At 40.6% G+C, this 14,502-nt stretch overlaps 1 protein-coding gene across 1 annotated transcript in view; it reads right to left on the bottom strand.

Moving 5' to 3' along the window:
* LOC145392398 (uncharacterized) overlaps positions 1–13,903 on the bottom strand; it is a 73,122-nt gene extending 59,219 nt beyond the window's left edge. Inside the window, exons 1-2 of the mRNA XM_080266804.1 lie at positions 13,879–13,903; positions 4,342–5,276 (exon numbers count right to left, since the gene is read on the bottom strand). Coding sequence (XP_080122930.1) covers positions 4,342–5,265 — 924 coding nt within the window. The 5' untranslated portion in view covers positions 5,266–5,276; positions 13,879–13,903. The remainder of the gene's footprint in view (positions 1–4,341; positions 5,277–13,878) is intronic.
* Positions 13,904–14,502: the final 599 nt, after the last annotated feature.

Here is a 14,502-nt window from a genome sequence, read left to right as displayed (position 1 = left end):
TGCGCGCACGCGCGCTTACACAAATCATAATTTTAAAAAGCTGTTAAGCATATATAGGGTAAGGTTGTATATTAGTAGATGAGGTAATGAAAGGTATGGTATAGACTGCAGACTGTGACACTGTGTAGTAGTGGTGGGAAAAAACATTTGAGTCTTCACAGGACCTCGGGACCACCTTGCTATGAACGTCGGAATTCCCACCACAGTCGCTAACTGTGTCCGTATGCATCCAGTTGCGACTTTACTTTTGTTATCAGTGTCATTCAGGTTTATCTCTGATAATTCAAAAGGTATATATCATTAACCCCTTAACCGCGGGGCGTCACTTTTGTGACGCTTGTGAGCAAGGGATCATACCACGAGGCGTCACTTTCGTGACGCTTGTGAGCAAGGGATCATACTGCGGGGCGTCACTTTTGTGATTCTGTGTTATTTTGAATTCGTCCGGGCTTTCAAGTGGTGGCTTGTATCATCTATCAGTACTGCTAATGTCCAACACTAATCAACACTCCTAATCTCATCTGTACTCCCATCCATTGTTGATAATTTAGCCATTTCTCCCCGTTCTTGACTCCCCTAGCTACCTCCCCTCCATTACCCTCTCCTCTCGCCTGCCCGGCAGTGCTACGCTAAGTAAATCTTCCCTGGAATTTTCCACTGATTTCATCCATTGAAATAAGCCCTATGCCCTATTCTTATATCAAATAATATATACAAAAAAGAAATAAGGTAAGTGATAGTGCCATGCCCGGAATTGGCTAATTATCACCTGACAACACCTCACGTGTACTCGTTCGCTAATTTTCGCTGTTTATTTCCCCTTGAAATATGCTGTATAATCTATTCTCATAATAAAAATATATATAAGAAAGGAAGGGAGAAGCCTAAGTGATATTTACATTCATTTGAACTACCTAATTTATTATGTATGGTAAGATACTTATTGACAGAGTTAGAGGAAGAACAGAGGAGTTAGTTGGAGAAGAACAAGGACGCTTTAGGAAGGGAAGAGGTTGTGTAGATCAGATATTCAATCTTAGATCCTTAGTGGAAAAGTTTCTAGAGAAGGGAAAGAAGTTGTATGAGGCTTTCATGGATTTGGAGAAAGCATATGGCAGGGTGGATAGACAAGGATTGTGGAAAGTATTAAGAATATATGGAGTAGATGGGAAGTTGTTGAATGCTGTGAAAAGTATGTATGATGGTGCTAAGGCTGCAGTGCGTGTGGATGGTGAAAAGAGTGAACTTTCCTCTTTGAAGGTTGGGTTGAAACAGGGATGTGTCATGTCCCCATGGTTGTCCAATCTGTACATGGATGGGGTAATAAAAGAGGTACAAGGTAGGGTAGTGGATGTTGGAGTGGCCCTGGTGAGAGAGGATAGTGTTTGGAAACTCCCTGTACTGTTGTTTGCAGATGATACTGTGTTGTTGAGTGAAGAAGAAGGAGAGCTGCAAGGCTTGGTGGATGAGTTTGGGAGAGTTTGTAAGAAACGGAATCTAAAGGTGAATGTGGGGAAGAGTAAAGTGATGGTCTTTGAGAGAGGTGAAGTCAATGAATGTACAGCGAGGTTGGATGGTGAGGAATTGGAAAATGTGAGTACGTTTAAGTACTTGGGTAGTGTGATGAGTAAGGATGGAGGTTTGGAGGGTGAAGTGCTTGAAAGAGTACAGCAGGGAAGAAAGGTTGCTGGTTCCTTGAAAGCAGTGATAAGAAACAGGGAAGTGAGCATGGAAGTGAAAAAGTTACTACATGACAGTATTGTGTTACCAACTCTAACGTATGGAAGTGAAGCTTGGACGTTGCTGGAAGGACACAAGTCAAGAGTGAGAGCAGTGGAAATGAGTTATTTAAGAGGAGCCTGTGGAGTCACATGGAGAGACAGGCTGACAAATGAGAATATAAAGGAGCATTGTGGTGTGGATGTAGATGTGATAGGAAGCGTTAGGAGGAATACACTGAGGTGGTTTGGTCATGTGGAGAGGATGGAGGGTGAAAGACTGACGAAGAGAGTGTATGTGAGTGAGGTGGAGGGGGGAAGAGGGAGGGGGAGGCCAAAGATGAGATGGAGGGATGGGGTGGAGAGGTATATGAGAGAGGGAGGTGTGAGTTGGGAGCAGGGCAGTGAAATGGCGGGGGACAGGGTGACGTGGAGGCGATTTGTTTGTGGCCAGTATTCAGGTGACTGTCGTCTTTCAAGGTGAAAGCATGTCGCATTCGTGCCTGTCCGATTCCGACGCTTTTTAGCCCCATGCAAAGGGCCCTGTGACCTCTACCCCCTACTAAACCTCGTGTGGAAAGGAGTAAAGGGCTAAGTGACTGCTGTGGAACGTGAACTGGCTAATTTGTCAATGAAAATGATAGACAGTGACTACGATCTTTCTGGTGACTAAAACAGTGCAAGTGGAAATGTAAATAATGTGTAAACAGCAAGTAAAAGCAATGAATGTAAATATAAGTGAACAGTGGAAAATAGTTTTATAAGTTACTGCAAGTGACAGTGCATAACACAGTGTAAATAAAATAGAAATGTAAATAATGTAAATAAAATAGAGAATGTAAATAATAGAAATGTAAATGAGTAGTAATATAAGAATTCGAGTATATATACTAGGAGTAATGAAAGCGAGTTTCACTCTAGCATGTATGAATACTAAGAGTTATGAAAATGAAAGTGAAAGTGACAGATTCACTCTCAATGCTAGTATACAGGACGAGAAAGTGAATGCTACGTATTTTACTGAAAGAGAAATTGAATGCCTACAGTGACAATAATATACTATTACTGAAGGAAACTTATGGATAAAGACTGTATATATATATCAGTGTTATATAGTAATAGAAATATAAAGTGTGAGTGTTTTTATGAATAATAAATGACAGAACACCAGCGGCGAACGATCGCAAGTGGGAAGGTCATACGTGTTCGTAATTTTCATTGCTTTCACAGTGTTTTTCTTTTTTGGAGTATGGATTCCAAATTATTTGAGAATCATAGAATAGTATTTCTAGTGATAATATCAGGCTGTGGTAATCATATTACGGGTTGTCGGGAAGTGTAAAGTGGAGACTTCATTACCCAACTTCAGAGGTCTCCACAAGTCCTACGGTACTCGACGAAGGCTCAACAAACATCCCTGGAGAAAGCTGAAGGTATGTGCCATATGCATATGTAATTTTAATATTCTAGGACTAATAACTGATTTTTGGCAAATATTTTTAGAGAGTCTGTTGGAGCGCGAATATGCCCACGAGACATGCAAGTCAAGTAAAAACAACCCCGTGGTTTAAGGGTTAAAGATATCATTGCTTTAATCTGTATCTGTATAGTCCAGTACCTTACAAATAAATGAGATCTGACTGGAAAACAAGGTCAATTTGGTGCAAGTTCAAACATGAAGGGAACTAACCAATCACCGCCCGAGAGTATCAGGCAGTATTACCAATTTCATCTGTCCTCAGCTGGCAAAATCAGTGTGTCAGACTTGCTGAAACCGACTATAGTGGATGATCAGCAGTAACAAGTTGTATACAAAAGGTAGGAATATGCATCCTCCAGGTCTGGATGTGCTGTGTAATTTTATTATCATGGCATGGATTGATATTTCTGTGGAAACAGCAATCAACTCTTTCAAGAAATAAGAAATATCCAGTTCAATGTATTGTACAGATGATGACATTTTGTGGGCAGATGAGGAAGAGGAAGCCGATGCCAAACCTACACCTTTCGGTTCAGAATCTGATCCTTACGACGAACTGCAAACTTTAACCCAGGATGAAGTTGATGAACTTATGATGTCATAGATGGATGATACTGATTTTGAAGGTTTTTAATCACTAACAGTTGATGTGATGACTAAAACATAACTTTATTTTAACCTACTGTTTAAAATTCATGGTAATATGATTTTCATTTATTAACATAGTTTGAGTTAATACTGGAACATTAAATGTATAACCCATTTAGATAACGGAGGTGGTGCACGCTGCCTAGATAGCCTGTAAAACCCACAGAAGAAGCTGGTTTAAGGTAAAACCTAACCAAAAGCTGTGTTGTTAGCAAGAAGGTGATTGTATCACTTCACTGATCAGTGGACTGCGGTTACTGGGGCAGCAGGCTCCCAGTGTCTAATGAGCCAGGGCTCGTCTTATGCACACAGTAAACCTTCAAACCCATATTCTGTATGAAAGTATTAGAGGTAGTTTTATACACAGATTGGCCTTGTACACCAGCAAATACAGTATATATATACATTTATATATAGCTATACACATTACATAGTACAGGTATATGAAAATCCTTCCACTAAATGTATGGCATACACACTAATATATTACAGTACCTTAAGCAGCTTCCTTGTATCAGTCGTACTTCTTTCACTGACAGAAGTATATACAGATGTAATTATGGTAGCTGTGGTGTTAGGCTGAGTTGTGACAGGTGTGGCAGAGACAGATGTAATGACTTCATGTGCTGAGGTAGTTGTAAAACTTACAAATGCAGTATTAGCAGGTTTAGTACTAACAAAAGTAGCTGAAGTACATGTAGGGTTTACAACTTTTGTTTTTGCTACCGAAGAAGTGGTAATGTCATGTGCAGTGTCAGCAGGGGGTACAGTAAATGGTTCATCGGTGACATGGGTGGTAGTGAGAAGTGTGGGGGTGGTCACTGAGGTGCTGACAGGTGTGGGAGTCATTGGTGTTGTGTTGGTAAGTCTGGGGACAGTAGGAATAATACTCCCTCGCGTAGTGATCAGTGAGGTGGTAAGAGCTGCAGAGTTAGTAGCTGTGGTGGTGGTGGGCTCAGAATTTGTCAGTGTGGCAGTGACAGGTATAGAGTTTGTGAGTGTGGTAGTGATAGGTGTAGAGTTACCAGTAGTAGATGAAGTGGTGACATATGTAATAATGGTAGGTGTGGTGGTGATGATGGGTGCAGTGGCAACAGATGTAGTGGTGAAAGGAGGTGTAGTAATGGGAAGTGTGGTGATTACAGGTGTAGTGATGCAAGATGTGGTGTTAGGTGTCTTGGTGACAGATGTAGTAATGGCAAGTGTGGTGGTGACAGACATAGCACTGGCAACTGTGGTGGTGACAGATGTACTGCTGGCAGATGTTGTGGTGCCAGATGTAGTACTGGAAGGTGTGGCACTTGAAGGGTTGATGCTGGAGGGCCTGGCAGTGGCAGGCGTGCTGCTGCGAGGCTGTACATTTTTTGATGCTCCTCCACCTCCTAAGTTTGGAGTGGCACGTATTTTCATACGTCTCATGGTGGTCTATGCTGGAAGTAAACAACAAATACTGTATGAGCATATTGGACCTGACATTACAAAGTGCATTAGTTTGACAAAAATTTTGCTGAAATAGTAGTTTTCTCATTAAAGAGTATAAAACTTTAAAAGTTAACAATCAGTCAAATGGTGCCATGCTTCCTCTTCAAAGAAAACACATTCTCACCCTCTTTAATTTTCAGACTTACAAAGTCACAAAGTCACAACCATTTTCTAAAGTACTGTAGGAAACATCCCTTCTAACGTAAATTAACATTCCTAGATCTTTACTTTCTTCTGCTAAAGTCTTTCCAAACACTTCATATCTCTTCACATCATATCCAGCAGTACTTTTTTCATATCTGCAGTTCTTTGGCTTCACTTCCAAAAGGGCTATTACATACAGTTGTTCTTTCATATCACTTAGTCTTACATTAACTTCATTTATTTTATCATAAGAAACATGTGGCCATGTGGAGAGGATGGAGGGTGAAAGATTGACGAAGAGAGTGTATGTGAGTGAGGTGGAGGGTGGAAGAGGGAGGGGGAGACCGAGGATGAGATGGAGGGATGGGGTGGAGAGGTATATGAGAGAGGGGGGTGTGAGTTGGGAGCAGGGCAGTGAAATGGCGGGGGACAGGGCGACTTGGAGGCGATTTGTTTGTGGCCACCCCAAACGGGATTGAGGCGTCTGGCAATAGACAGATAGATAGAAACAATATCTACATTACTAACCATTATACAGACCTTACTATGAGGTTCAATCATTCCATTATCCAGATTCCTCTTTACCGCTTGTCTCCGTCTCCTCTTCCATTCACTCATAGTAAATATCTGTTCCATGAACTTTCCCTCACCACACAGAAGTTTCCCGAGCTCTTTTCATTTTCATCTCTCTTGTGCCTGCTCTCATAATTCTTTATTCCTTTCAAGCTCCTCCCTAGACATGTCATACGACACTCCTACTCTCCTAAATATTGGGTCTTCAGCGTTCTTCAGTTTGTGCAAGTTTCTCATTATCCTCACCTTCAGTCCTCCATTGTCACCATCATTGGTCTAGGTTTAATTCCTGATCCTGTATCCTCTCCAGTCATGTTGGTAGGCCTATTCATACATTTTCCAGTCCTTCTTAAATGTCACTGTCATAACAATTCAGATTCATTTCATAACAAAACTCCCTGAATATTGTCTTGGCATGCCTCTCCTTCTCTTGTCTATTTTGTAGATTAAAGCCACTTCTCATCTCCTATGGTACCCCATGTAGTACTAAACTGTTCTCTCTTCATAATCTATCTTGTACCTTCCAAGCTGCCTCCTGCACCATGTTTTTTTATGGTGAAGGATTAGTGCCCCTCCCTGTAAAACAATTAACTCTAAGCCCTTGACCACCCCGTTTGGGATACATGGCGTCTGGCAATGGATGGATGGATGGGACTATTTATTTCCACATTTTCACTGCGGAATTTGAGCTTCTCCTTGTAACACATCCATGTAAGGCTGTGCCAGGTCATCTTTCATCTCACCACAAATTTCCCCCTTAAACTCTTCACATTGTTTTCACCAGATGTCATTTATATCCTTCTTCACCTGGTCAAACTTTTCCTGTGTACCTTTTTCTAATACACCCATTCTTTTTTCCAACTACTCCTGCCTCTTGACAACCCAGTGACATGAGATAAAATTTTTGTAAATTTTTACAAGTTACCAATACACCCCCCAAGTTGTGCAGTATATTTTTCTGGTAGTTTTTGATGAGATTTAAGTGATTTTGATCTTCATTTTTGTCAGAAATGCTTCTTTTTGCCTCTTTTCCAATCATGAACTTTGACTGGATGAGGAGGTGAAATGAAGCATTTTCGAAAGAAAATGAAGGCAAAAATCACCCAAACTGCATCAAAAACCACCAGAAAAATATACTGCACATCCAGTTAACCTAACCAAACCGATTTAACCTAACCTAACCTAACTGACAGAACACGAGGGCAAAAATAACTCAAATCGCATCTAAAACCACCAGAAAAATATACTGCACAACCGGTTAACCTAACCAAACCGACGGAAAACGAAAGCAAAAATCACTCAAATCGCATAAAAAATTTATATTATATATATATATATATATACTGCACAACCAGTTAAACTAACCAAACCTAACCTAGCCTAACCTAACCTAACGTGCTGCAGCGGAATGCTTACCTTAGAGATACGATGGTCCAGGTTGTGCAGTATATTTTTCTGGCGGTTTTTTATGTGATTTGAGTTTTTTTGCCTTCATTTCCTGTAGAAAATGCTTCATTTCACCTCCTCATCCAGTCAAAGTTCATGATTGGAAAAGGGGCAAAATGAAGCATTTCCGACAAAACGAAGGTCAAAATCTCATCAGAAACTACCAGAAAAAATATAACGTGTTTTCTCAATAACCCAACGGTTTCCTCCGGTTCCGGGTGGAAATGCTTAATAACGCAAAAATAATCAATATTACACCTGCTGCACAGATCACGTCTTACTTCGTCAGAAGCCACAGCGAGAAAGATTCAAATTTTCCGCCCAGAAAGAATCCTCCACCTCTACGACGGGCACGTAGCACCCATCAAGCAGCAAACTCTCATTCCTTTTCTGTCTAACTCTCTATTGCAAGAGTTAACCGTTACTCCCAGTCCTTCATTTATGCAACAGGTCAGCTCTGGAACTGTCTCCCTCTGTCTGTATTTCCTGTTTCCTATGATCTCCAGTCTTTCAAACTCAGTGTGTCCAGGCATCTTGAAATGATCAGATCTTGAATTTGGCTCTCTCTTGTATTTTGTTCTTCTCTTGGAAGGAACAGTTTTTGTGGGCTCGTGGCCTTTGGTTCATTCTCCCTAGCATAAAAAAAAAAAAAAAAAAAAGACCGCGCTTCACAAAGCTGATTGGTAGAATACCATCAAGTGACATAAAGTATGCCTATGAGTGGTTGAAACAGACCTAGCAGATGCACGCTGTTGACAGAAGGAGAAACACACGTACGAACGCATGCATTTTTTACATGGACTGGCCGTCAAGATACAAGGTATGGTTTTTGGGGAAATTTTATTTTTTATTTTTTTTTTATTTTTTTTTTAGGTGCTCGACTCTGGGCATAGGCTTCTCAGCCTGCTCCCAAGGCCCAGTAGTCCTCCTACATATCGCACACCTCTACATGTATTCATTATCTCTGTAAATACCAATTTCCAAATGGGGTTATGGGGTTCATTAGCATTCTTAGGCAATATACTATGTGTTTATGGTGGTAATATCCCTGAACTGCATATTGGTAACTTGTAAAATACAGTAACCCCTTTAACATCCAGATGCCCAATAACCAGACACCCCACTACCCGGACATTTTGGGCCCAGGCCTTGGGGGAGGGGGGAGGAATCTGATTTTTTTTTTTTCAACCGTAATTTGAACTTGGTGTGCAGCGCCAATCAGCCGTGTTTATGCACGGCCCCTTCACCCCTTCCTTCCTCCTCCCTCCCCACTGCCTAACTACCATTGTGACTAAATGCTCATTGCAGTGGATGCTGCATGAGCTCGTTTTTGTGAATAAACTGCAATACCTTGCCACTAGACCACATGGGAACTTACAGTGTTGCGCAGTGTTAAGAAATTAGAATTTAGAGTGCAAAGGATTAAGTGTGGAGTGCAAACTGGCAGTTGAAACTGGCATGGCACAATAAGAACAGAATGCAGTGTTAAACAATTATAACTCATAGCACAAAAGATTAACCCCTTAACCGCGGGGCGTCACTTTCGTGACGCCTGGGAGCAAGGGATCATACCGCGGGGCGTCGCTTTTGTGATTCTGTGTTATTTTGAATTCACCCGGGCTTTCAAGTGGGGGCTTGTATCATCTATCAGTACTGACAATGTCCAACACTAGTCAGCACTCCTAATCTCATCTGTACTCCCATCCATTGTTGACAATTTAGCCATTTCTCCCCGTTCTTGACTCCCCTCCCTACCCCCCCTCCATTACCCTATCCTCTCGCCTGCCCGGCCATGCTACGCTAAGTAAATCTTCCCTGGATTTTTTCACTGATTTCATCCATTGAAATAAGCCCTATGTCGTATTCTTATACCAAATAATATATACAAGAAAGAAATCAGGTAAGTGAGAGTGCCATACACCTGGAATTGGCTAATTATCACCTGACAACACCTCACGTGCACTCGTTCGCTAATTTTCGCTGTTTTTTTCCCCTTGAAATATGCCGTATAATCTATTTTCGTAATAAATATACATGTAAGGAGAGAAGGGAGAAGCCTAAGTGATATTTACATTCACCTGGAACTACCTAATTTATAATGTATTGTCTAGATTTCCTGCCAATCATATCGGTGCTACACAAAGCTGTTTCAAGATTTAACATTGGTAGCTCTGATTATATATCTCCTAAGTAGGCCTCTAATCTATTTTCGTAATAAATATACATGTAAGAAGGGAAGGGAGAAGCCTAAATGATATTTACATTCACCTGGAACTACCAAATTTATAATGTATTCTCTAGATTTCCTGCCAATCATATCAGTGCTAGACTTAGCTGTTTCAAGAAGTAATATTGGTAACTCTGAATAACCCCTAAAGCAGGCCTCTAGGCTGCCTGGCCTGGCCCCTGCGTTATCAATGTACAGTACTGTCATCTTCCGAAGTAAGAGGACGTATGTTTCATCTTGCTGACTTCAAGGCCTTTTTTCACCCCCATGCAAATGGCTCTGTGACCTTTACCCCCTACTAAACCTCGTGTGGAAAGAGGTAAAGGGCTGACAATTGATAAAAGAGTGACTACGATCTTTCTATTGAGTAAAACAGTGCAAGTGGAATTGTAAATAATGTGTAAATAATGTGTAAACAGCAAGTGAAAGTAATAAATGTAAATATACGTGAACAATGGAAAATAGTTTTATAAGTTATTTCAAGTGACAGTGCACAACACAGTGTAAATAAAATAGAAATGTAAATAACGTAAATAAAATAGAGAACGTAAATAGAAATGTAAATGAGTAGTATTATAAGAATACGAGTATATACCCTAGCAGTAATGAAAGTGAAAGTTTCACTCTAGCATGTCTGAATGCTATGAGTTATGAGAGTGAAGATGAAAGTGACATTCACTCTCAATGCCAGTATACAGGACGAGAAAGTGAATGCTACGTATTTTACTGAAAGAAACTGAATCCCTACAGTGACAATAAACTAATACTACTGAGGGAAACTTATGGATAAAGACTGTAGATATATATAAGTGTTATATAGTAATAGAAATATAAAGTGTGAGGGGTTTTATGAATAATAAATGACAGACTACCATGAGCGAACTAGTGCCAGTGCGACGGTCAGACGCGCTCGTAATTTCCATTGCTTTCACAGTGTTTTTTTTTTTTTTAGTATGGATCCCAAACTACTTGAAAATTGTAGAATAGTGTTTATAGTGTTTGTATCTGGCTGTGGTAATCATATTACGGGTTGTCGGGAAGTGTAAAGTGGAGACTTCGTTACCCTACTTCAGAGGTCTCCACAAGTCCTACGGTAACCGACGAAGGCTCAACAATCATTCCAGGAGAAAGCTGAAGGTATGTGCCATAAGCATATGTAATTTTATTATTCTAGGACTAATAACTGATTTTTGGCAAATATTTTTTGAGAGTCTGTCGGAGCCCAAATAACCCCGCGGCACACGCAAGTTATTGGTAAACAAGCCCGCGGTGTAGGGGTTAAGTGCAGCACAACACTGGATTACTGTACGTGCTTCAAGAGCATTTTCACCACTGCCAGAACCTTAGAGGAGGCGGGTTAATCTTTGTAACGGCAACGGATGTGCTGTAAGTACCCTGTACACTGCTAAATATTTTCCATACTCACTTCTAATTCCTCATTCTCTGGTTCCTTTTTATTTACTTCATGCTTTCAGTCCCTTATTTGTGTGAATAGGGTCTTAAATAGGTGCTATGATTGTCCAGTAGGGAGTTATTTAGGTGGCTTTCAAAGTTAGGCTGGGTTAGGATCCATAGTATCTGTCCAGGATCCCAGTATCCAGACAAACCCACTTTCCAGACATGCCTTTGGCTCTGTTACATCGGATATTGGAGGGATTACTGTAATACCAAATTTTTCCAGCCAGTGTTATATTTTAGGTTATACCACTGTATGGAACTCTCTGGATTCTCCACAAGAAAGTTGTAAGTATTCTTGCCAACTGACTTACAGAAAAAGTGATGCTATAAGTCACATAAATTACACAGAAAAGCTAGGTCTTTACTGGTTACCTTATTCTTGCAGGTTCCACATTTATATGTCAACTGGTTTGTTTACCTTTACTATCCTCAGCTGTTCAGCACTTCTACTCCCATCACATGCCATGTCCAATCTTGTATCACTACTTCGAATTTGTTGAGAATTTCTTTGAAAAAGATAATATTTCTACTAATTTCCTGGATGAAACGTCCAGGAATGAAGATGGAATACTTTCATCAGTATTTCTCAAGATATTTATTCCTAAAGGAACATACGACTACTACACTCCTCCACTTCTCCATCACTGCTGAATCTTTGCAAGCCACACCGACAAACCAACAGCCAGTGACTTGAGGTTAGTTCAGTTAATACAGCACAGCCTTATACAAGGTTAGGTTTGATTGGTTAGGTTAGGTTAACTGAAAAAAAAAATATAAAAAAATAAAAACTTTTTGTTACATCAGTTAATAAAGCACAGCCTTATATAAGGTTAGGTCTGATTGGTTAGGTTAGGTTAGGTTAGGTTAATAAAAAAACAAAACAAAAAAAAAACAGGTAATCAAATATAAAATTCTTGTTTTGGTATTATTATACAAGTGCACAGGGATTTGGAATCTCTATTTCACTCTTCCAGATATCTAGATCTCACCATAGCGAACATTTTGAACCCCAGAAACAACTTCCGCAAATGAATATTAATGGAAAAAATTATTTTTGAAAATTTTCCTAAAAATTACTCTCGACAGTCTGGCGATACGTGAGACCCATCGCGGCATGTGCCTAATGCATTGTGATCCTGTCTCGCGTGTGTCTACCATCGCATCACGGTTCACGTGACTTATGGGTGGGGCTAAAGCGTGTGTCTAGCGTTATGTCACGCGCTATCTGCTCATGCATGAAGTTCAAACTGATACAACCGGCGCGCAAATTTGAATTTCAGATACGCACGGGTCAGTCATGGCGAGTGGGTGCGAGGACTGCAACCTTAAGGTTAGTTTTTCTGTTGATGTGGTCTCACCTTTGGCTTGGTACGTTAGGTTAGCTTAGGTTTGGGTTAGGTTAGGTTTAGGTTAGGTTAAGTTAGGTTAGGTTAGGTTAGGTTCAGTTAGCTGGGCTTAGCTTAGCTTAGGAGATAATGGTTTGCTTGTGACAGCGGGCAGGCGATTGTTGGTGCGAGGCGGTCGGGAGTAGGCCAGACGGCCCGGCGCGCGGCGACTCAGCTGGTGAAACGAAGGTATTTCTGATGGTTTTTGACGTGCTGTGAATTATTCTGACCTTCACTTCTATCGCAAATCAATACATTACGTGATTTCCCCCACCCAAAAACCCCGAGTTCACCCATCTCCCCCATTCTTGTGAGGGGAAGGGGGGTGGGGGATATCTTGAAATATACTGATTTGCTGCAGAAATGAAGGTCAGATTCGTTCAAAACACATCAAAAACCATCAGAAGTACCTTGGTTTCACCAAAAAAGATGTCCCTGTGCACTTGTAAAAAATTACCCTTGTTTTTACCTATTTTAGTGATTTCCATATGATTTTTAATGCCGATTATATCACAAAATGCCCATTTTTTTGGGTGGGTGGAAGTGGGGAAGGGGGGGGGGGCCAAAACTTGAAAACAGGTACTTTGTGGTAAAATCGACAATCAATATCCTACTGAAAACATTAAAATCAGTAGGTTTCTGAAAAATAAAATAAAATTAAAGGGGGGGTTGGGGGCTTAAACGATAATTTTACCTATTCTCTAAACAATTTCCTCTACCGGGTATTTCTCTTTTGAATAGCATTATATTCTGTTGTTTACATTCTTGGTTTAGTCTGTAATCATGCACACTACTGAAATCTGGGAGCCCACCACCACTATGTCTGCACAAGCCTGCCACCAGTCTCACATGAGACAAATAACTCCTGTGACTCAAATTATTTTCAACTCTCTTCACCTGCTTGGCTTGTTTCCTTCGACTGGTGTTCAGATTCTAATGGCACTTCTGCCGATTCCTTTTTTTCTTTTGTCTTGACAGCTTCCTTCTTCTCCTGCTGTTCCCTTCTTTTCCTTCCACTTTTCTATCATGGAGTTTGGAACTTGATCACAACCCTTTTTCAGCGATGCTTCTCTGAAGTAAAAACCAGGATTCATGGCATACTTCTCTCCCCAACTACACACATGCACCCGAGCAAGGTGGTATTATTTTACAAGTAGGTAAATATTGTATCTTACGAAAAGTAAATGTTATATAAAGGACCGGCAAGATGAGCCATTAACTTACATACTCTATATCTCAAGGAATCAAACTTCTTACCGCAATATTACTGTGATAAATAGGTATCTCATATGACGCAACTCTCATGTAAGTGCACACCTCCACTAATATCCTCAGTGCTCGCCGCTCGGTCAATGAGTAGTCGCTTAAACTAATAAAAAATGTGCATCATACCAAACGCAGAAAACTTATGAAAAGGAATACTAATTTATAAGGTACAAGCTACTAATACAAGAAATTCTTGTTTAGAAATAACGATGAAATTACTGTACTCAAGTACTGAAACTTTTTTTTTTTTTCAGGCTGTTATTCTACCTATCCAGTCCTTTAAAGATCGTTGTTGCTCCGCCAGGAGAGGTGAGAAAACGTGACCAGCAACTCTTTCGTAAGTGGCATTATACGAGCAAAGATCTAAGTCACCCCCAAAAAAAATTCGTATGGATCAAATCCGACTGGGGCTTACAACTATCGAATTATCGTTTACTTGGTTACCAACCAGCATATTAAATGGTTTTCTAGTTTGCAGGTAACCACTTGGTCTCTCAGCATACTTGTACAGTTACCTTTAGATATCATTACACTGAGTGAATGGCACTATAGGTAGGCTTACGGGGCCCACTGTGTGCTGAATCGCATTACTGCCAGCACAATGTAGCGTACTTAAGTTGCCTTGCACATTAGGAGTTGAAACTATATAACGCCATTATCCCGTGAGGGGTGGCC

This window comes from Coenobita brevimanus, chromosome 22, assembly GCF_032717465.1.
Source record: "Coenobita brevimanus isolate Jiangsu-jjx chromosome 22, ASM3271746v2, whole genome shotgun sequence".
NCBI lineage: Eukaryota > Metazoa > Arthropoda > Malacostraca > Decapoda > Coenobitidae > Coenobita > Coenobita brevimanus.
Note: the sequence above shows the minus strand (reverse complement) of the source record. Positions and strands in the feature narration are given on the sequence as shown.